Raw genomic sequence first — 24263 nt, forward strand, 5'->3', positions numbered from 1 at the left:
AAGCGCTTAGTACAGTGCTCTGCACACAGTAAGCACTCAATAAATACAATTGATTGAATGAATGAATGAATATTAGCTCTGCTACCTGTCTTCTGTGCAACCGTGGGCAAGTCACTTAACTTCTCTGGGCCTCAACTGCCTCAACCGCAAAATGGAGAGCGCGAGCCCCATGTGGGACAGGGACTACATCCAACCCAATTCGCTCGTCTCCAGCTGAGCGCTTAGTACAGTGCCTGGCCCATAGTAAGCACCTGACCAACCCCATTCTTATTTAGGGTAGGATGGTCTTCACCGGAAGGGCAGTGGACCAGCGGATTCCTGGGAATGGGAGAGAAGCGGCTGTGGCTTAGTGGAAAGATCGTGGGCTTTGGAATCAGAGGGCATGGGTTCGAATCCCAGCTCTGCCACTTGTCAGCGGTGTGACTTTGGGCAAGTCACTTCGCTTCTGGGCCTCAGTTCCCTCGTCTGTAAAATGGGGATTAGGATTGTGAGCCCCATGTGGGACAACCTGATAACCCTGTATCCTCCCCAGCGCTTAGAACAGTGCTTTGCACATAGTAAGCGCTTAACAAATACCATTATTATTATTATTATTATTACTACCTGTGTATACGCCACTGCCAATAAGGAGGCCAAGGCCATCTTGGTCCTGCGAGGGAGGGGGACTTTCCGAGACAGGAAGAAGAGCGCTGTGATGGCTGTGACCGAGGCGATTCCCTACAGGGGGAGGGAAACAAGGTAAGCAAAGCCAGCAGGAACCTTCTGTCACATTTTTACACGTCAAAAAAACACATTTTTTACACGTCAAAAAACCACTGTGGTCTATTAGGCTCACCCCTACTACTGGGTAGTTACCACTCACTGAACTGACGCGAGTTCTAATCACTTATCTAAATTTCACCTGGGAGCAGTAGCGGCTGCAGCAGCATGAGCATTTTTTGACTTCTCACTTGAGTGCATATTTCCTGCTCACAGAGGGCTTACACTCGAAAACTGGGGGAGGCAGACATAAAAATATAGAGTGTGAAAAAATAATTGAATAAATGTGTATGTAAAAAGGTGCCGTGGATGGATATAAATGAGTTTCTGAGTGCTTCAAGATGGCCGATTTCTAGGATTTCTAGGATTTCTAGGACCAGGGCACTGGGAATGAATCGGGGAAGACTTGCTGGAGGAGGTGGGCTTTTAGGACGACGCAACGTGAGGGCCGACGTGGATGCCATCAAACCCAGACTGTTCAGCCCCCGAACGGGTCGCACTCACCCATCATTCAATTCATTCATTCAATCGTATTTATTGAGCGCTTACTGTGGGCAGAGCACTGTACGAAGCGCTTGCGAAGCCCAGGTTTTGGCAACGTCTAGAGACGGTCCCTACCCAACGGCGTGGCTCACTGGAAAGAGCCCGGGCTTTGGAGTCAGAGTTCATGGGTTCAAATCCCGGCTCTGCCAATTGTCAGCTGTGTGACTTTGGGCAAGTCACTTCACTTCTCTGGGCCTCAGTTCCCTCTCCGTAAAATGGGGATTAAGACTGTGAGCCCCCCATGGGACAACCTGATTACCTAGTAAACTCCCCAGCACTTAGAACAGTGCTTTGCCCATAGTAAGCGCTTAATAAATGCCATTAAAAAAAAAACAAAAAACAGCGGGCTCACAGTCTAGAAGGGGGAGACAGACAACAAAATAAACATATAAACCAAATAAAATAAATAGAATATGCACAAGTAAAATAAATATGTACCAACATATATACATATTCATTCATTCATTCTCACAGGAGAAGCAGCGTGGCTCAGTGGGAAGAGCCCGGGCTTTGGAGTCGGAGGTCGTGGGTTCGAATCCCGGCTCCGCCACAAGTCTGCTGTGTGACCTTGGGCAAGTCACTTAACTTCTCTGAGCCTCAGTTCCCTCATCTGTAAAAATGGGGATTAAGACTGTGAGCCCTATGTGGGACAACTTGATCACACTGTATCCCCCCAGCGCTTAGAACAGTGCTTTGCACATAGTAAGCGCTTAACAAATGTCATTATTATTATTATTATTCATTCATTTGATCCTTTCAACAGAATAAACTCTTTTCTGGGGTTAAAGACAAAAGGGCTCGAGTTTCCCGGCTCATGCTGGGCTGTAAGGGTTTCTCATTCATTCATTCATTCAATCGCATTTATTGAGCGCTTACTGTGTGCAGAGCACTGGACTAGCTCCAAACCGACCTCGTCTTATCTAAAAGTCGACGTCTCCGACTCCCGCTCGTTTTTGTTCATGAAAATGTACCCGAATGAGAGAAACTTACCAGGACCCGGTGGTCGAACTGGACCGTGGTGGGATTCTCAAAGACGTTCCTCAGGGCCGGGGAGAAGGTGAAGAGATCTTCCGGGACCCAGCGTTCCCCCATCTTGGGGAAGGAGTTGTACACGAGCCCCGCATCCAGGCCCGCCACAAAGGCTCCTGTAGCAACAAAAGACAGTCCGATGCCCCACGGGAGAGGACGCGGGCATCCTTCCTTTATGAGGAAGCGCGGGGGGCGGGGGACACGGCCGGTTTTCCCGACAGAGGTGCAGGGGAACCAATCAATCAATCAATCAATCAATCGTATTTATTGAGCGCTTACTATGTGCAGAGCACTGTACTAAGCGCTTGGGAAGTACAAATTGGCAACACATAGAGACAGTCCCTACTCAACAGTGGGCTCCCAGTCTAAAAGGGGGAGACAGAGAACAAAACCAAACATACCAACAAAATAAAATAAATAGGATAGAAATGTACAAGTAAAATAAATAAATAGAGTAATAAATATGTACAACCATATATACATATATACAGGTGCTGTGGGGAAGGGAAGGAGGTAAGATGGGGGGATGGAGAGGGGGACGAGGGGGAGAGGAAGGAAGGGGCTCAGTCTGGGAAGGCCTCCTGGAGGAGGTGAGCTCTCAGCAGGGCCTTGAAGGGAGGAAGAGAGCTAGCTTGGCGGAGGGGCAGAGGGATTGGGGGCATTCCAGGCCCGGGGGATGACGTGGGCCGGGGGTCGATGGCGGGACAGGCAAGAACGAGGCCTAACGGTGAGGAGATTAGCGGCGGAGGAGCGGAGGGTGCGGGCCGGGCTGGAGAAGGACAGAAGGGAGGTGAGGTAGGAGGGGGCGAGGGGATGGACGGCCTGGAAGCCCAGGGTGAGGAGTTTCTGCCTGATGCGCAGATTGATTGGTAGCCATTGGAGGTTTTTGAGGAGGGGAGTAATATGCCCAGAGCGTTTCTGGACAAAGATAATCCGGGCAGCAGCATGAAGTATGGATTGAAGTGGAGAGAGTCACGAGGATGGGAGATCAGAGAGAAGGCTGGTGCAGTAGTCCAGACAGGATAGGATGAGAGTATCAGTATATGGTTGTTGCACTGAGATCTCTATGTTGCCAACTTGTACTTCCCAAGCGCTTAGTACAGTGCTCTGCACACAGCAAGCGCTCAATACGATTGATTGATTGATCTCCTCCCCAGCTACGTTTCAACAACCCTGCCAAGGGCCTGGGATTCCGAGGGACCTGGGTTCTAATCCAAGTTCCACCACTTATCTGCTGTGTCACCTTAAGCCAATCACTTCACTTCTCAGGGCCTCTGTTACCTCCTCTGTAAAATGAGGATTAATAATAATGACGGCATTTATTAAGCGCTTACCGTGTGCAAAGCACTGTTCTAAGCGCTGGAGAAGTAACTGAGGCACAGAGAAGTTAAGTGGCTGGCCCAAAGTCACACGGCTGACAATTGGCAGAACTGGGATTCGAACCCATGACCTCTTACTCCAAAGCCCGGGCTCTTTCCACTGAGCCACGCTGCTTGTGAACCCCATGTGGGACAGGGACTGTGTCCAACTTGATTATCTTGTATCTACCCCAGTGCTTAGTACAGTGACTGGCATACAGTAATCGCCTAAGAAATAACTTAAAAAAAAAAATTCCAGCCCGTCCTCCTCTGGTAGAAATCAAAAATCTGGGACGTAGGTAAAACCATTCTAACTTTACAAAGGTTACTGCCCCTTCAGCACCTCAGAGATGGCTCAGTAGAAAGAGCCCAGGCTTGGGAGTCAGAGGTTTTGGGTTCAAATCCCGGCTCTGCCACTTGTCAGCTGTGTGACTTTAGGCAAGTCACTTCGCTTCTCTGCGCCTCAGTTACCTCATCTGTAAAGTGGGGATGAAGACTGTGCGCCCCCGCCGTGGGACAACCTGATCACCCTCTATCCTCCCCAGAGCTTAGAACGGTGCTTTGCACATAGTAAGCACTTAACAAATGCCATCATCATTATTATTATTATTCTCAAGAGAGAATGGCCCAGGCAGCGCCCTTGGGTTTCCGGGGACCAGAAGGGAAGTCCATCCTGGATTTAATAATAATAATGACGGTATTTATTAAGCATTTACTATGTGCAAAGCACTGTTCTAAGCGCTGGGGAGGCTACAAGGTGATCAGGTTGTCCCACGGGGGGCTCAGTCTTCATCCCCATTTTACAGATGTGGTCACTGAGGCCCAGAGAAGTGAAGTGACTTGCCCACAGTCACACAGCTGACAGTTGGCACAGCCGGGATTTGAATCCATGACCTCTGACTCCAAAGCCCGGGCTCTTTCCACTGAGCCACGCTGCTTCCCCAACCTAAAGGTGATCAGGTTGTCTCATGGAGGGGCTCACAGTCTTCATCCCCACTTTACAGATGTGGTCACTGAGGCCCAGAGAAGTGAAGTGACTTGCCCACAGTCACACAGCTGACAGTTGGCACAGCCGGGATTTGAACCCACGACCTCTGACTCCAAAGCCCGGGCTCTTTCCACTGAGCCACGCTGCTTCCCCAACCTAAAAGTGATCAGGTTGTCCCACGGGGGGGCTCACAGTCTTCATCCCCATTTTACAGATGTGGTCACTGAGGCCCAGAGAAGTGAATCAATCAATCGTATTTATTGAGCGCTTACTGTGTGCAGAGCAGTAAGTGAAGCAGTAAGTGAAGTGACTTGCCCACAGTCACACAGCTGACGATTGGCGGAGCCGGCATTTGAACCCACAACCTCTGACTCCAAAGCCCGGGCTCTTCCCACTGAGCCACACTGCTTCTCAGTGGCTGAGCAGAAGCTGCGGTCTTGTCAAACGGATGGACGTCGTAAATTGGTGGAGGAGGTTTTCTGGGCCCCTTGCCAGTGGTGGAACAAGAGTGGGCCAGTCCAGGCAGGTATTCGGGGCACAGTCCGCAGGGTTCAAAAGGGGCGCTTCCTCCGCCGGCCCCCTAATCACCTCCTCCCTGCTCCTTCTCCCCTTCATCATCAATCACATTTATTGAGCGCTTACTGTGTGCTGAGCACTGTAGTAAACGCTTGGGAAGTACAAATTCCCCTTCCCCGGAAACAGCGGGGCTAGAGCCAAGGACGCAGGCAGGCCCGGGGGGGTCCGAGTTCCCGAGTTCAAATCCTGGCTCTGCCACTTGCCTCCAGGGTGTCCTTGGGCAAGTCTTTTAACTCCTCTGTAATCTCTATTTCCTCATCTGCAAAATGGAGATTAAATCCCCTTTCTCCCTCCACCTTACACCGTGAGTCCCATAGGGGACAGGACTGTGAGCCCACTGTTGGGTGGGGACTGTCTCTATATGTTGCCAATTTGTATTTCCCAAGCGCTTAGTACAGTGCTCTGCACATAGTAAGCGCTCAATAAATACGATTGATGATGATGATGACTCTGTCCAGCCTGATTATATTGTATCTACCCCAGCCCTTATTTTAGGTGTTTCCTTCTGGGCTGTAACTAAGGCTTTCCCCTCCAGGCCCCCTCCATCAGCCAGCCCTGTCCCGCCAGGGCAATCAATCAATCAATCGTATTTATTGAGCGCTTACTGTGTGCAGAGCACTGTACTAAGCGCTTGGGAAGTACAAGTTGGCAACATATAGAGACAGTCCCTACCCAACAGTGGGCAGGGCAGATAAGTGTCCCCAGGGTTGCTGCTGAGCCCTCTTTCAGACCCCTGGACCCTGGAGAGTCGTTTTTGAGCCACCCTAAGAGTCGCTTCGCAAAAACTTCGTTCGCCGGGGGTCACGTCGGCTGCCTCTCTGCCCCGACATTCCTGGGAAACCCCATCTCTGTAGGGGGTGGGGTGGGCAGTGAATAAAGGGAGCAAATCAGGGCAGTCCAGTGGGAGAAATGGAAATGGGAAGAAATGGGAGGGAAGGCCTCTCGGAGGAGATGTGCCTTCAATAAGGCTTTGAAGAGGGGGAGGGTAATCATCATCAATCGTATTTAGTGAGCGCTGTGTGCAGAGCACTGTACTAAGCGCTTGGGAAGTACAAATTGGCAACATATAGAGACAGTCCCTACCCAACAGTGGGCTCACAGTCTAAAAGGGGGAGACAAGACCAAACATACTAACAAAATAAAATAAATAGAATAGATATGTACAAGTAAAATAGAGTAATAAATATGTACAAACATTTATACAGGTGCTGTGGGGAGGGGAAGGAGGTAAGATGGGGGGGATGGAGAGGGGGATGAGGGGGAGAAGAAGGAAGGGGCTCAGTCTGTTAGGTATGAAGAGGGAGGGCATTCCAGGCCAGAGGCAGGATGTGGGCCGGAGGCTGGCGGCTCCCACACCCTTCTACTTCATCCTCACTTTATTCATTCAGAGAAGCAGCGTGGCTCAGTGGAAAGAGCCCGGGCTTTGGAGTCAGAGGTCATGGGTTCGAATCCCAGCTCCACCAACTGTCGGCTGTGTGACTTTGGAAAAGTCACTTAACTTCTCTGTGCCTCAGCTACCTCATCTGTAAAATAGGGATGAAGACTGTGAGCCCCATGTGGGAAAACCTGATCACTTTGTAACCTCCCCAGCGCTTAGAACAGTGCTTTGCACATAGTAAGCGCTTAATAAATGCCATTATTATTATTATTATTATTATCTGCTGTGTGACTTTGGCTCAGTGGAAAGAGCCCGGGCTTGGGAGTCAGAGGTCATAGGTTCGAATCCCCACTCTGCCACTTGTCAGCTGTGTGACCTTGGGCAAGCCGCTTAGCGTCCCTGTGCCTCAGTTCCCTCATGTGTAAAATGGGGATTAAGACTGTGGGCCCCACACGGGGCAACCTGATCACCTTGTATCTCCCCAAGCGCTTAGAACAGTGCTTCGCACATAGTAAGTGCTTAACAAAACCATTATTATTATTATTATTATTATTATTATTATTATATAGTAAGTGCTCAGCAAATCACTGTGAACAGAGCATGGGCCTGGGAGTTGGAGGCTTCTAATCCCGGCTCCGCCACTTGTCTGCTGTGTGAGCTCGGGCAGGTCACTTTACTATTCTGTGCCTCAGTTACCTCATCTGTAAAATAGGGATTGAAATGGTGAGCCCCTCGTGGGCCAGGGACCGTGTCCAACGCGATTTGCTCCTATCTACCCCAGCGCTTAGCACAGTGCGCCTGGTGCTTAGAAGCAGCGTGGCTCAGTGGAAGGAGCGCGGCCTGGGGAGCCACAGGTCGTGGGTTCTAATCCCGGCTCCGCCACTTGTCAGCTGTGTGACCTTGGGCAAGTCACCTAACTTCTCTGGGCCTCAGTTCCCTCTTCTGTAAAATGGAGATGAAGACTGTCAGCCCCACGTGGGATAACCTGATTACCTTGTATCTCCCCCAGTGCTTAGAACAGTGCATGGCACATAGTAAGCGCTTAACAAATACCAACATTATTATTATTAAAAAATACATTATTATTATTATTGTTGTTATTATTCTTTGGGAAGTGAAGGCCAAAGGGGATCAAAGAGCATGATGGTTGGTATGGTCCAGGCCCACACATCTCCCAGCCCCTGACCTCGGCTGCTAAGTGCTCTTTAATTTAACCACTTTGGCCCCACCCTACAGAATTCCCAACTCTTCACTGTGGTGGGAGTTTTCCTTCCCTCCATCCTTCGATCCTTTGGAAGGTCAAAGAAACAGATGAAGCAACTGACACTGCCTTTGACGGCAGGGGTGCTCCAAAGAACTCTTTGAACATTTCTACTTTTTATAACAATCAAACTGGGTCAAAGGGATCACTTGGCTAGATCCCCTTAGAGAGGGGTCATCATTCTGCCAGAAAAGGGGCGAATACCACCTTTCCGTGAATGCCGCACCCTTGGGAAGGGCTTGACGACATCGGTCTGCCTGCTGAAAACCCGATACGTAGAATTAACTATGGCAACATAATCACGGTTCAACAAAAGTCGGCTTTACCAGAAGGCAAAGTCTTTTCAGACAGACTCTGTGCAATCTCCCCTCCTAAACCAGCAGGTACTAATTCCTGCTCAGGTGTTCTGTTGCTTCATTCTTGGGCATGTGACTCAAGAATGTAATAAAACATTTGTATGGCTTAATATTATCGCAGGTTCACACAATGCCCTCCTCTAAGAATTCCAAGCTTTTTACGTCTATTAAATTCAACTTGCCTCTCATTTTCCTTTTTCCTCTCTCCTCTCCTCCTCCCCATCCCTCTTCCCCTCCCCAAAGCACTTACATATATTTGTACAGATTTATTACTCTATTTTACTTGTACATATTTACTACTCTATTTGGTTAATGGTGTGCACTTAGCTGTAATTCTATTTATTCTGACGGTTCTGACACCTGTCTACAAGCTTGTTTTGTTGTCTGTCTCCCCCTTCTACACTGTGAGCCTGTCGTTGGGTAGGGACCGTCTCTCTATGTTGCCGACTTGTACTTCCCAAGCGCATAGGACACTGCTCTGCACAAAGTAAGCGCTCAATAAATACGACAATGAACGAATTTTCCGTACAAGAGAGGGCCCAGGGCGATGTCCCTCATTTTGTAAATTGAAGTGACCCCTCTTTCACTTAGCTCAAAATGACCAGGTGTGACATTCTTTCCCAAAGACTTCCCAACCGGGAACCCAGCACATCTTCACCCAATTGGGGATTAGCCGAGTGATTTTTCTTCTCCACAGGCTTTCAACTTTCATGTTGGAGTGCTGCCTGGCAGTTTATGCTGGACAATACTTTCATCAAAAACCGCTAATGACCGCTCACCCCCAAGGCAGGCAGTTTATGCTGGACAATACTTTCATCAAAAACTGCAAATGACCGCTCACCCCCAAGCCCGGCAGTTTATGCTGGACAATACTTTCATCAAAAACCACTAATGACCGCTCACCCCCAAGGCCGGCAGTTTATGCTGGACACTACTTCCATCAAAAACCGCTAATGACCGCTCACCCCCAAGCCCGGCAGTTTATGCTGGATAATACTTCCATCAAAAACCGCTAATGACCGCTCACCCCCAAGCCCAGGGTGTCAACTAATAATAATAATAATAATTAATAAAAAAAGAACTGCTCACACTACGGCTGCAGCATCTGTGCGGGGCCAGAAAGTCTCTATTTAAAACAGCTGTGGAAACCATTCATTCATTCATTCATTTAATCGTATTTATTGAGCGCTTACTGTGTGCAGAGCACAGTACTAAGCGCTTGGGAAGTACAAGTTGGCCACCAGAGAGAGGGGAACCGCCCTCCTTGCCACTTCTGACAGGGCCCCAAAAGGTTAAGGGAATGCACGGGCATTGCCCCAGGGTCCCTGAGGTTTATGGGATCCCGAGAAGCCGATCTCGGATAATTCCTATGCTGGGAAGACCTGATGCCTTTGGTGTTACTGCCAACAACGAAAGTCTCTGGGCTCCACTGGGCATTTGGAGCCACTCCACTGGGGCATCTAGGAAACGAAAAGACCCCCTAAACGCGCCCTCCCACCCCCAGCCCTATCTTGGGTTCCCCAACTTGCTGGGGAGGGGGCTTCTGAAGCAATGAGTCGATCAATCAATCAATCAATCGTATTTATTGAGCGCTTACTGTGTGCAGAGCACTGTACTAAGCACTTGGGAAGTACAAGTTGGCAACATATAGAGACAGTCCCTACCCAACAGTGGGCTCACAGTCCTAACCCTGGTCACTATGGACAGTTTTCCTTTACTTACAAGTCCGTTTGACCCAGACGTGGGTCAGGCCTCGCCTTCACTCTTTAAAGAATCTAGGAGAAAAATCAGCTTTTCCTTAAGGTTGCTGGTTAGGAGTTGCACTAATCAGGCTCCATATTCCTTTTCAAAAATTAAACTTTAGGAGGAATATTTTACAGTTGTCATTAAGGGAGGTAACGGGGCTTGGTTTAAAGAGTGTGGGTCTAGGAGCCAGGAGACCCAGGTTCTAATCCCAACTTTGCCACTATTATCATCCTCGTAGTTATTATTATGGTAATAATAATGGTATTTTGTTAAGTACCTACTATGCGCCAGGCACTGTACAAAGCGCTGGGGTACAGAAAATCTAATCAGGCTGAACACAGTCCAACCGTTGCTCACTGTCTTAATTGCCATTTTACAGATGAGGTAACTGAGGCATAGAGAAGTGACTTGTCCAGAGTCACAAAGCGGACAAAGTGGCAGGGCTGGGATTAGAAACCTTAGTCCTTCTGACACCCAAACCCGTGCTCTATCCACTGGGCCACATTGCTTCTCTAATCTGCTAGATGACCTTGGGCAAGTCACTTAACATGGGGATAAGATACCTGTACTCCCGGCCTCACAGACTGCGAGCTCAGTGTCTGATTCGGCACCTAGTAACCATTCACCAAATGCCATAGTTTTTATTGAATGGTCAAATACCATAGGTCTTACTATTATTATTACTTCAGTAATTACAGAACTGTAGATGAGAGGAAAGAGGAATCTGGAGGAATGAAAGGGATGGAATATGCATTCAGGCTTAAAATATCATGGATTTTTGATCTCTAAAACCTGGAACAAAGCTGCCAACACACTTCCCACTCAGAGCGAGTGTCAAATTCATTCAATCGTATTTACTGAGCGCTTACTGTGCGCAAAGCGCTTGTGAAACGAGGGGACCGTGGAACTTTCCGCTCGGTACGGGCCATTACCTGAGATTGCTGTAAGGAAGACGAGGCCAGCTATCCCATGAGCAAACCGTCTCAGCTGGAGGATCTGGCGGGTTTCCGGCAACTGAACGGAGCAATGTAGAGAATCACTTTATTTTCCCGAGGAGAGCTGCAAAAGGGCCTTCGCTTCTAGGGGGACTCTCGGCCTTTGGCAATTCTTCCCCAACTCCCCCCCACACCCAACCCTCGGGGGGTCACTGACTCGAAACTCCTGACTGTTGAGAAACAGAGTGAGACCCAGGAATGGGCCAGAAGTTTCTTGCCCAGCTCTAACCTTAGCCACGGGGAGCCTTGGCCTCACTTCAGAAGGGCACTACCCTGTAGCCCTTTTGGACTACTGGAAATTGTAGTCCCATAGCCCAGAGAACAAAGGTTCATCGTCATCATCAATCGTATTTATTGAGCGCTTACTGTGTGCAGAGCACTGTACTAAGCGCTTGGGAAGTACAAGTTGGCAACATACAGAGGCAGTCCCTACCCAACAGTGGGCTCACAGTCTAAAAGGGGGAGACAGAGAACAAAACCAAACATACTAACAAAATAAAATAAATAGAATAGATATGTACAAGTAAAATAGAGTAATATGTAAAAACATATATACATATATACATGGGGGAAAACTCCATTCATGCAGGGCAGAGCGTTTAGAAAGTGAAGCCCTGGTCATTTCCAGTCTGGCAGTTCCGGGCATGTGATCCAAACCCCCCCCCCCCCAAAAGTGACTTGTACTTATGTTGCCAACTTGTACTTCCCAAGCGCTTAGTCCAGTGCTCTGCACACAGTAAGTGCTCAATAAATACGACTGAATGAATGAACTTGGGTACACCGTGCCGTAAGTCCTTGGACCGAACCTGACTGGGTTTGTATCAGCCTGATGGGAACCTGCAGGCAGCGCCCAGCCTGAGCAGGACTTCCCTCGAAGCCCGACGTGTGTTATTTTTGACCCACTAAAATGTGCCCTGGGAATTAACCGGGTCAGATCATTTCTGCCTTCTAGAAGGCTATAAAAAGCGATCACCCTACGCGAGGAGCCGCTCCACTTCCTCATGGGTATTTGTGCTTGGAGAAGAGCCTCAAGATCCCAACTCCACCCTCATCCCTACCCAGCAAGCAGCGTGTTGGGGCACGGATGCTCCCTCAATTCCTCGGGGAAGCCAGGGGACGGGCCGCTCCCAGCGGGAAGGGCCCGCTAAGAGAAACACGGCCCTGCACGCCTTTAGAGGGGCCACAGTGACCCGGTCGTGACCCAGCATCCTACCTTGTGGCGAGGAAGCAGCAGGGAGAGCCCAGTCCACAGGCTGGCACAGTACAACACGAGTGCTGAGCCCAGGTGGGCAGCCAGGCGATACTGACTGACCCGAGGTATGTCGTGCGAATCCGGCTTCTCTTCCAGCCCGCTTTTCACCATGTACCACCCGAGCAGGCCCTAGGCCCACATGGAGAGAGAAAATTGGAAGTGAATCGGGACACCTCAAATTGAGGGATGGAGGGTGTCTTTGCCAGCCTCACTGCCCACAGGGTGGTCAGCCTCATGCTACAGTCCGTTTACAACCAACTTATTTTTTTAAGGTTGAAAACCTCCCGCTCTATTTCCTACCTTCCTGCCGTTTCAACACTTCTACATCACCTAAGCCCTTGAGTCCTAATTCCCCAAGAATTATTGCTACTATTACTACAGGGGGGCTCACAGTCTTAAGTCACAAAGTCTTAAGTCACAGTCTTCAAGGCCCTACTGAGAGCTCACCTCCTCCAGGAGGCCTTCCCAGACTGAGCCCCCTCCTTCCTCTCCCTCTCTTCCCCCTCTCCATCCCCCCCGCCTTACCTCCTTCCCCTCCCCACAGCACCTGTATATATGTATATATGTTTGTACGGATTTATTACTCTATTTTACTTGTACATATTTATTCTATTTATTTTATTTTGTTACTATGTTTTGTTTTGTTCTCTGTCTCCCCCTTCTAGACTGTGAGCCCACTGTTGGGTAGGGACCGTCTCTACATGTTGCCAACTTGGACTTCCCAAGCGCTTAGTACAGTGCTCTGTACACAGTAAGCGCTCAATAAAGCAGCAGCGTGGCTCAGTGGAAAAGAGCCCGGGCTTTGGAGTCAGAGGTCATGGGTTCAAATCCCAGCTCCACCACTTGTCAGCTGTGTGCCTTCGGGCAAGTCACTTCACTTCTCTGTGCCTCAGTTCCCTCATCTGTAAAATGGGGATGAAGACTGTGAGCCCCATGTGGGACAACCTCATCACCTTGTATCCCCCCAGTGCTTAGAACAGTGCTTTGCACATAGTAAGCGCTTAATAAATGCCATCATTAATAAATACGATTGAATGAATGAATGAATGAATACTAGTTACTACTAGTAGTAGTAGTAATAATAATAATGATGTTGGTATTTGTTAAGCGCTTACTACATGCCAAGCACTGTTCTAAGCGCTGGGGTAGATACAAGGTAATCAGATTGTCCCACGTGGGGCTCACAGTTTTCATCCCCATCTTACAGATGAGGGAACTGAGGCCCAGAGAACTTAAGTGACTTGCCGAAGGTCACACAGCTGACAAGTGGCAGAGCTGGGATTTGAACCCACGACCTCCGACTCCAAAGCCCGTGATCTTTCCACTGAGCCCCGCAGTATTACTACTACTACTACCGTTAGACAAGCAGTGTGGCTTGTACTAGTAATAATTCTTGGGGAATTGGGACTCAAGGGCTTATGTGATGTAGAAGTGTTGAAACGGCAGGAAGGTAGGAAACAGAGTGGGTGGTTTTCAACCTTAAAAAAATAAGCTGGTTGTAAACGGACTGTAGAGAAGCAGTGTCACTCAGTGGAAAGAGCACGGGCTTTGGAGTCAGAAGTCATGGGTTCAAATCCCGACTCTGCCGATTGTCAACTGTGTGACTTTGGGCAAGTCACAACTTCTCTGAGCCTCAGTTTCCTCATCTGTAAAATGGGGATTAAGACTGTGAGCCCCCTGTGGGACAACCTGATACCCTTGTAACCTCCCCTGCTCTTAGAACAGTGCTTTGCACATAGTAAGCGCTTAATAAATGCCATCATTATTATTATTATTACTTGTTAAGCATCTCTGTGCCAAGAACTGTCCTAAGCACTGGGATAGGTACAAGATCATCAGATCAGGAACCATTCCTGTCCCACCTGGGGCTCACAGTCTAAGCAGAAGGGTCAACAGGCTCTAAATCTCCATTTTACAGATGAGGAAATTGAGGCACAGAGAATGGAGTGACTTGTTCATGGTCACACAGCAGGCAAGTGGCAGAGCTAGGATTAGAAACTCACCTCGCCCCCTCCTCCCTCACCTCCCTACTCTCCTTCTCCAGCCCAGCCCGCACCCTCCGCTCCTCTGCCGCTGCTCACCTCCTCACTGGGCCTCGTTCTCGCCCATCCCGCCGTTAACCCCCGGCCCACGTCCTCCCCCTGACCCGGAATGCCCTCCCTCTACACATTCAATTGTATTTATTGAGCGCTTACTGTGTGCGGAGCACTGTACTAAGCGCTTGGGAAGTACAAATCGGCAACATATAGAGACGGTCCCTACCCAACAGTGGGTTCACAGTCACACATCTGCCAATCTAGCTCTCTTCTTCCCTTCAAAGCCCACTGAGTGCTCACCTCCTCCAAGAGGCCTTCCCAGACTGAGCCCCCTTTTTCCTCTCCTCCTCTCCATCCCCCTGGCCCTACCTCCTTCCCCTCCCCCCAGCACCTGTATATATGCATGTACAGATTTATTACTCTATCTTACTTGTACATATTTACTATTCTATTTATTTTGTTAACGATAATAATAATGGTATTTGTAAAGCGCTTACTATGTGCAAAGCACTGTTCTAAGCGCTGGGGAGGTTACAAGGTGATCAGGTTGTCCCACGGGGGGCTCACATCTTAATGCCCATTTTACAGATGAGGGAACTGAAGCCCAGAAAATGAATGAATGAATGAATGAATGAGTGAGTGAGTGAATGAATGAATGAATGAGCCCATGACCTCTGACTCCAAAGCCCGGGCTCTTTCCACTGAGCCACGCTGCTTCTCTGCGCTCAGTAAGCGCTTAACAAATACCATCAGCAGCAGTAGCAGCAGCAGATGGACATTCATTCATTCACTCAATCATATTTATTGAGTGCTTACAGTGTGCAGAGCACTGGACTGAGCGCTTGCGAAGTCAAGTCGGCGACATAGAGAGACGGTCCCTACCCGACAACGGGCTCACCGTCAAGAAGGGGGAGACGGACGACAAAACAAAGCATGTGGACGGGTGTCAAGTCGTCAGAAAAAAACAGAACTAAAGCTAAATAATAATAATAACAATGGCATTTGTTAAGCGCTTACTATGTGCAGAGCACTGTTCCAGGAGCTGGGGGGGATACAGGGTGATCAAGTTGTCCCACGTGGGGCTCACAGTCTTAATCCCCATTTTACAGATGAGGGAACTGAAGCCCAGAAAATGAATGAATGAATGAATGAGTGAGTGAGTGAATGAATGAATGAATGAGCCCATGACCTCTGACTCCAAAGCCCGGGCTCTTTCCACTGAGCCACGCTGCTTCTCTGCGCTCAGTAAGCGCTTAACAAATACCATCAGCAGCAGTAGCAGCAGCAGATGGACATTCATTCATTCATTCAATCATATTTATTGAGTGCTTACAGTGTGCAGAGCACTGGACTGAGCGCTTGGGAAGTCCAAGTCGGCGACATAGAGAGACGGTCCCTACCCGACAACGGGCTCACCGTCAAGAAGGGGGAGACGGACGACAAAACAAAGCATGTGGACGGGTGTCAAGTCGTCAGAAAAAAACAGAACTAAAGCTAAATAATAATAATAACAATGGCATTTGTTAAGCGCTTACTATGTGCAGAGCACTGTTCCAGGAGCTGGGGGGGATACAGGGTGATCAAGTTGTCCCACGTGGGGCTCACAGTCTTAATCCCCATTTTACAGATGAGGGCACTGAGGCTCAGAGAAGTTAAGTGATGTGCTATTTACGTGAAGTTAAGTGATGTGCATTTAGCTTTAATTCTATTTATTCTGATGACTTGACACCGGTCCACGTGGTTTGTCGTCTGTCTCCCCCTTCTAGACTGGGAGCCCGTTGTTGGGTAGGGACCGTCTCTAGATGTCGCGGACCTGTACTTCCCAAGCAGAGCTTAATACAGTGCTCTGCACACAGTAAGCGCTCAATAAATACGACAGTGAATGAATGAACTGAGGACCTCTGGCTTCCATCCCTCAATCACCTCCACAGCCCTTATTCATTCATTCATTCAATCGTGTTTATTGAGCGCTTACTGTGTGCAGAGCACTGGACTAAGCGCTTGGGAAGTACAAGTTGGCAACATATGTACACAGCTTTAAACTTTGTTGCTTCCCCCTACCTGAAAACTGTTTTAGTGTCTGTCTCACCAACTACATTGTAAGCTCCATGAGGGCAGGAGCCGTAACTATCCGCTCCCCGAATATAGTGTTCTGCAGAAAATAAGCACTCTAAACAGAATGACTCATCTTCTCGCCCAAACCATGCCTCCGCCCCCTCGGCTTTCCGATCACTGTAGACACCACCACCCCCCCTCTGTCTTACAAGGAGAAGCAGCGTGGCCTGGTGGGATAGAGCACAGGCCTGGGAGTTGGAAGTTCTAATCCCGGCTCCGCCACTTGTCTGCCGTGTGACCCTGGTCAAGTCACTTCACTTCTCCGTGCCTCAGTTACCTCATCTGTAAAATGGGACTGAGACCTTGGGCCCCATGTGGCACAGGGACTGTGTCCAACCCGATTTCCTTGTATCCACCCCGGCGCCTACTCGGTGCCTGGCATGTAGTAAGTGCTTAACAAATACCATAATTCACTCATTCATTTATTCAATCGTATTTATTGAGCGCTTACTGTGTGCAGAGCACTGGACTAAGCGCTTGGGAAGCACAAGTTGGCAACATATAGAGACGGTCCCTACCCAACAACGGGCTCAGTCTAGATAATTGATAATTGTTATTATGAGTCGAGGATAATACCAAGATTATGGGCTTGTAATAATTGATAATTGTTATTATGAGTCAAGGCCAATACCAAGATTATGGGCTTGTAATAGTTGATCATTGTTATTATCAATTATTACAAGCCCATAATCTCAGTATTATCCTCCACTCATTTCTCTCGTTCAACCCACATATTGAATCTGTCACCAAATCCACCCTTTCCGCTCCATCCGAACTGCTACCACGTTAATCCCAGCGCTTATTTCCCACCTCTACTGCGTGAGCGTGGAGGCTCCACGCTGACCTTATTTTTATAATGGCGTTTATCAAGCGCTTACTATGTGCAAAGCACCGTATTCTACTCTATTCTATTTTATTTTGTTAATATGTTTGGTTTTGTTCTCTGTCTCCCCCTTCTAGACTGTGAGCCCACTGTTGGGTAGGGACTGCCTCTATATGTTGCCAACTTGTATTTCCCAAGGGCTTAATACAGTGCCCTGCATGCAGTAAGCGCTCAATAAATACGATTGATTGATTGATAGATTCTATGACCTCCCTGCTTCCTGCTGCCCTGGTCCTTTTTCTGAAAAACCTTTCAGCCCATATCTCCCACTCCTCCAAAACCTCCACCGGGTGCCCACCTATCTCTGCATCCAACAGAAACTCCTTACCGTTGGCTCCAAGACACTCGCTCAAGTCTCTCCCCTTCCGACTTTATCTCACCGATGTCTTCCTACAACCCACACCACACATTCTGCTGCTTTAACACCGCCCTATTCTTCGTACCTTGATCTCATCTATGGTGCTGTCGACTACTTGCCCCCGTCCTTCCTCTGGTCTGGAACTCGCCCTTCCTTCCTATCCCACAGTCCACCACTCTTCCCACCTTCAAAACCCTCCTAAAAATCACATCTCCAAGAGGTTTTCCCTAAGTTTTCATTTCCCCTCCCTGCCCTCCCAACTTTTGACTAAGCACTTGACTCTGATACTCACGCCACAGCATAAGGCCGTGTATATCTCCTAATAAACTACCAGATACTCACGCCACAGCATAAGGCCGTGTATATCTCCTTATAATCCACCATTTCCCCCATCTCTAATTTATTTTAATGTCAGTCTCCCTCTCTAGACTGTAAGTTCCTTGCGGGCAGGGATCGCATCTACCAACTCTTCTACTGTATTGTACCCTCCTAAGTGCTTAGTACAGTGCTCTGCACACAGTGAGTGCTCAAAAAATAACACCGACTGACAGACCAGCCCAATTCTCCTTGCCTCCAGCTGTTGCTTCCAGTACAGGATTGAAGTCTCACCCGTAAGTGGTTTACTTTGCATTTTTAAAGGAAAGCCTTTCCCGTCTAACTACCTTTTTTAACGGTATTTAAGCACTTACTATGTGCCAAGCACTGTGCTAAGCGCTCGGGTAGATAGAAGCTAGTCTGGTTGGACACAGTCCATGTCTCACATGGGGCTCACAGTCTTGATCCCTATTTTACAGATAACTGAGACACAGACTCCCCCTCCCCACCCCCCGGCCTTACCTCCTTCCCCTCCCCACAGCACCTGTATATATGTTTGTACAGATTTATTACTCGATTTATTTTACTTGTACATATTTACTATTCCATTTATTTTATTGTGTTAATATGCTTTGTTTTGTTGTCTGTCTCCCCCTTCTAGACTGTGAGCCCGCTGTTGGGTAGGGACCGTCTCTATATATTGCCAACTTGTATTTCCCAAGCGCTTAGTACAGTGCTCTGCACACAGAAAGCGCTCAATAAATGCAATTGAATGAATGAACCCACTACTTTAATTCGCACTGCGGCTCTGTAGTGTGGCTCATTCTTTGGGACGTTTATGTAGTTTTATCCTTGTTATGATGGGCCTTGTAGATGACTTGTTATTGTCTCAATTTGCAGCTGTTTTTTCTCTTAATGGCTTTGACTTTTCTTTTGTCCACAAGCCAAGGAGTGTGGAAGGAGTATTGAGTTTTAAATATGCTATCCTAAATGCGAACTTCCATTACAGGTTGACATTTTATTTTTGTTTTCTTGTCTGTCTCCCCCTTCTAGACTGTGAGTCCACCGCTGGGTAGGGACCGTCTCTATATGTTGCAGACTTGTACTTCGCAAGTGCTTAATACAGTGCTCTGCACACAGTAAGCGCTCAATAAATACGATTGAATGAATGGATGAATGAAGCATCGAGACTTGAGCTGAGGGAATAGGACTCTTTAAAAGAATCTTTAAGATTCTTTCAGAGAAGCAGCGTGGCTCAGTGGAAACAGCCCGGGCTTTGGAGCCAGAGGTCATGGGTTCAAATCCCGGCTCTGCCAACTGTCAGCTGCGTGACTTTGGGCAAGTCATTTAACTTCTCTGGGCCTCAGTTACCTCATCTGTAAAATGGGGATTAAGATTGTGAGCCCCACGTGGGACGCGTTGATCACCTTGTATCCTCCCCAGCACTTAGAACAGTGCTTTGCACACAGTAAGCGCTTAACAAATACCAAAATTATTATTATTTAACTTAAGCAATCAATGGTATTTACGCCCCCACCTTCCTCTCCCCCTCCTCCCCCTCCCCATCCCCCCCACCATACCTCCTTCCCCTCCCCACAGCACCTGTATATATGTATATATGTTTGTACGGATTTATTACTCTATTTATTTTATTTGTACAGATTTATTCTATTTATTTTATTTTGTTAATATGTTTTGTTTTGTTCTCTGCCTCCCCCTTTTAAACTGCGAGCCCACTGTTGGGTACGGACCGTCTCTATATGTTACCAACTTGGACTTCCCAAGCGCTTAGTATGGTGCTCTGCACACAGTAAGCGCTCAATCAATACGATTGAATGAATGAATTTACTGAGCACTTACTGTACGCAGAATACTATACCAAGCACTTGGGAGAGTATGCTAGAGTTGGTAGACATGAGAAGCATCATGGCCTAGTGGAAACAGCACAGGCTTTAGAGTCAGGGGACCTGGGTTCTAATCCCTGCTCCGCCACTTGTCTGCTGTGTGGCCTTGGGCAAGGCACTTAAATTCTCTGTGCTCCGGTTACCCCCATCTGTAAAATAGGGATTGAGTAGGAGCCCTAGGAGGGACAGGGACTGTGACCAACCTAACAGAGTTGGTAGACATGAGAAGCAGCATGGCAGAGTGGACAGAGCATGGGCCTCGGAGGAGAAAGTCATGCTTTCTAATCTCAGCTCCACCGCTTGTCTGCTGTGTCTTCTTGGGCAAGTCACTTCACTTCCCTAGGCCTCAGTCAAAAAATCCAGTTAAAAACCATCATCATCATCATCAATCGTATTTATTGAGCGCTTACTATGTGCAGAGCACTGTACTAAGCGCTTGGGAAGTACAAATTGGCAACATATAGAGACAGTCCCTACCCAACAGTGGGCTCACAGTCTAAAAGGGGGAAAAAAAGAACAAAACCAAACATACTAACAAAATAAAATAAATAGAATAGATATGTACAAGTAAAATAAATAGAGTAATAAATATGTACAAACATATATACATATAGACAGGTGCTGTGGGGAAGGGAAGGAGGTAAGATGGGGGGGACGGAGAGGGGGACGAGGGGGAGAGGAAGGAAGGGGCTCAGTCTGGGAAGGCCTCCTGGAGGAGGTGAGCTCTCAGTAGGGCCTTGAGGATTAAGGGTGTGAACCCAATATGGAGAAGGGACTATGTCCCACCTGATTAACTTGTATCTACCCCAGCACTTACAACAGTGCCTGGCACATAGTAAGAGCTTATAAAATACCACAACTATTATTACTCTTATTATTGAGCTTCATTTTCTCCCCCTTCTAGACTGTGAGCCCGCTGTTGGGTAGGGACCGTCTCTAGATGTTGCCAACTTGTACCTCCCAAGTGCTTAGTGCAGTGCTCTGCACACTGTAAGCGCTCAATAAATACGATTGAATGAATGAATGAATTTACTCGATTCAATTCAATCATATTTATTGAGCGCTTACTGTGTGCAGAGTACTGCACTATGTTAAGGAGCAGCAGCGTGGCTTAGTGGAAAGAGCCTGGGTTTAGGAGTCAGAGGTTGTGGGTTCTAATTCCGTCTCCGCCACTTGTCAGCTGTGAGACTCTGGGCGAGTCACTTACCTTCTTGGTGCCTCAGTTACCTCATCTGTAAAATGGAGAGCCCTATGTGGGACAACCTGCTTACCCTGCATCTACCCCAGTGCTTAGAACAGTGCTCGGCACATAGGAAGCGCTTAACAAATACCATTATTATTATTATTAGATCGCAAACCTACTAGAGAGGCAGAGATGTGCAATTTCCAGTTAGTGTTTCCGAGGCTTCCCATCTCACCTGGAAGCAAACTAAGCCACAGAGCGCGAGAACACGTCCTTTCAGGCCGCGGGTGAGCCAGCCCTTCCTCCAGAAGAAGGCAGCGGGGAGGATGTAGGCTAAGCCCACAAGCCGCCCCCACATGCGATGCGAGTACTCCATGTACCAGATGAACTTGAATTCTCTGAGGGTCATGTCACGATTCAGGCTGGGACAAAAGGCAAAGAAGGGTGAGGAAACAGTTGGGATCATTCATTCATTCAATCGTATTTACTGAGCGCTTACTGTGTGCAGAGCACTCATCTGATACTACATATAGAATCTCCCCCTGGCCCTACCTCCTTCCCCTCCTCACAGCACCTGTACATATGTTTGTACAGATTACTCCATTTATTTTATTTGTACATATTTACTATTCTATTTATTTTGTTAATGATGTGCATCTAGCTTTATTTCTATCTGTTCTGCCGACTTGCCACCCGTCCACATGTTTTGTTACGTTGTCTGTCTCCCCCTTCTATCATCAATTTGTACTTCCCAATTTGTACTTCCCAAGCGCTTCGTACAGTGCGCTGCACACAGTAAGCGCTCAATAAATACGATTGATGATGATGATGATCAATCATCATCAATCGTATTTATTGAGCGCTTACTTTGTGCAGCGCACTGTACGAAGCGCTTGGGAAGTACAAGTTGGCAACATATAGAGACAGTCCCTACCCAACAGTGGGCTCACAGTCTAAAAGGGGGAGACAGAGAACAAAACCAAAAATACTAACAAAATAAAATAAATAGAATAGATATGTACAAGTAAAAGAAATAAATAAATAAATAGAGTAATAAATATGTACAAACATATTCTAGATTGTGAACCCGTTGTTGGGTAGGGACCGTCTCTATATGTTGCCAATTTGTACTTCCCAAGTGCTTAGTACAGTGCTCTGCACACAGTAGGCGCTCAATAAATACGATTGAATGAATGAATTCATGAATGAACAGTGCCTGGCACACAGTAAGAGCTTATTAAATACCACAACTATTATTATTGAGCTTTATTTTCTCCCCCTTCTAGACTGTGAGCCCGTTGTTGGGTAGGTACTGTCTCTCTATGTTGCCAACCTGTACTTCCCAAGCGCTTAGTGCAGTGCTCTGCACATAGTAAGTGCTCAATAAATACGATTGAATGAATGAATTTACTCGATGTTAAATCGCAAACCTACTAGGGAGGCAGAAATGTGCAATTTCCAGTTAGAATGAATGAATGAATTCATTCAATCATATTTACTGAGCACCTACTGTGTGCAGAGCACTGTACTAAGCGCCTGAATGAATCTAGACCATCTTGTCCTTGCCCCATGAACGTGACAGTTAAACCAGCTAGGCCAGGTAGTTGTCATTTCTTTCTAACTCATCTTCAAGGACAGAGAAGCCTCAAACTTCCTCGGCAGCCTCTTCCTAACAGCCTTGAAGTTTTCCTTTAAGAAGCAGCGTGGCTCAGCGGGAAGAGCCCGGGCTTTGGAGTCAGAGGTCATGGGTTCAAATCCCAGCTCTGCCAATTGTCAGGTGGGGGACTTTGGGCAAGTCCCTTCACTTCTCTGTGCCTCAGTTACCTCAACAGTAAAATGGGGATTAAGACTGTGAGCGCCCCGTGGGACAACTTGATCACCTTGTAACCTCCTCAGGGCTTAGAACAGTGCTTTGCACATAGTAAGCGCTTAATAAATGCCATTTAAAAAAAAAAAAGAAGTTTCCCACCCGGAGGGAGCCCTGCTCAGGAGTCAGGAGATGGAGGTTTACGATCCAGTTCCGCCCGAAGCTGGAATTTGTCCTACTTGTTCCTGGGAAATTTCTATCCCCATAGTCGGTACCGGGTAGATAGCCCACTGCCAACGTGGCCCTCCGGCGCCTTTCCGGATCGAGGAAATCAGGAAAGGCCCAGGCCCTGCGCCCTTTCCTGGGGGAATTTCCGGCCTTACATTTTAAATTCGGGGAACTGCTGGTACTTTTGGAACTCCGCTTTCCATTCCTCGTGCGTTGTAGGCGGCTTCATCTCCTTCAGCAAGTGCCAATCCACCATGGAGAGGCCAGACTCTGTTAACCTTGGGAGGGAAAGTGACAGGGTTACTGTTAGATCAAGGCCTAGGTTTGCTGCATTTCTCCTCAGGGGGACAAGTGGATCTAAGCTCAGGATCCCCTGCCTGCTATCCTCCGATCACCAGGGAGAAGCCCTTCCGCGGGAATGGGAAAGGCAGCAGTTCAAGTGGAGGCTGGGCTGCTCCTCCTCTTCCGTCCAAGCTTAGGGTCTAAGGAGCAGTGCTCCCCACGACCTGCCACCCCCTGGGCCTACGTCGGACGGATGTGACCGCTGGATGGAGGTGGGCCCTGCTTAGGCTCCACAGCCCCCATTGTTACTGTTGTTGGCTGGTTTATTATTTTTCCTTTTTCATGAGGTCTTTCTCTTCCTTCCTTCCTCCCTCCCTTCCTTCTTCCCTTCCTTCTCTCTTTCTTTCCCTCTTTCTTTCTCTCTCTCTCTTTCTCTCTCTTTCTTTTTCTCTCTCTTTCTGTCTCTCTCTCTTTCTTTTCATTTCTCTCTCTCTTTCTTTCTTTCTTTCTATCTCTTTCTTTTTCTTTCTTTCTTTGTCTCTTTCTCTTTCTTCCTGTCTTTCTTCTTCTTTTTCTATTTTTCTTTCTCTCTCTTTCTCTTCCTTTCTTTCTCTCTTTCTCTTTCTTTCTGTCTTTTTCTCTCTCTCTTTCTGTCTCTTTCTCTTTCTCTCTCCCTTTTTCTTTCTTTCTTTCTCTTCCTTTCTTTCTCTCTCTCTTTCTCTCTTTCTCTTTCTTTCTTTCTCTCTCTCTCTCTTTCTTTCTCTCTCTCTCTCTCTCTCTCTCCCCCCTTCCCTCCTTCCTTCCAGGTACTGGCCCTAAATTAGCAACTCTGAACCTTTCCTTTGTGCGGATTCAGAATTCTGCACCACTCGCTCCACAAATGCAGCAATAGTAATAATAAAAATCCGTCT

At 47.8% G+C, this 24263-nt stretch overlaps 1 protein-coding gene across 1 annotated transcript in view; it reads right to left on the minus strand.

The window, feature by feature from the left end:
• Positions 1–24263, minus strand: part of LOC119925547 (cytochrome c oxidase assembly protein COX15 homolog) — a 35980-nt gene that overhangs the window by 3249 nt on the left and 8468 nt on the right. Inside the window, exons 3-8 of the mRNA XM_038743827.1 lie at positions 23226–23348; positions 21271–21457; positions 12203–12370; positions 10927–11008; positions 2293–2447; positions 604–717 (exon numbers count right to left, since the gene is read on the minus strand). Coding sequence (XP_038599755.1) covers positions 604–717; positions 2293–2447; positions 10927–11008; positions 12203–12370; positions 21271–21457; positions 23226–23348 — 829 coding nt within the window. The remainder of the gene's footprint in view (positions 1–603; positions 718–2292; positions 2448–10926; positions 11009–12202; positions 12371–21270; positions 21458–23225; positions 23349–24263) is intronic.

This window comes from Tachyglossus aculeatus, chromosome 3, assembly GCF_015852505.1.
Source record: "Tachyglossus aculeatus isolate mTacAcu1 chromosome 3, mTacAcu1.pri, whole genome shotgun sequence".
NCBI classification, from domain to species: Eukaryota; Metazoa; Chordata; class Mammalia; order Monotremata; family Tachyglossidae; genus Tachyglossus; species Tachyglossus aculeatus.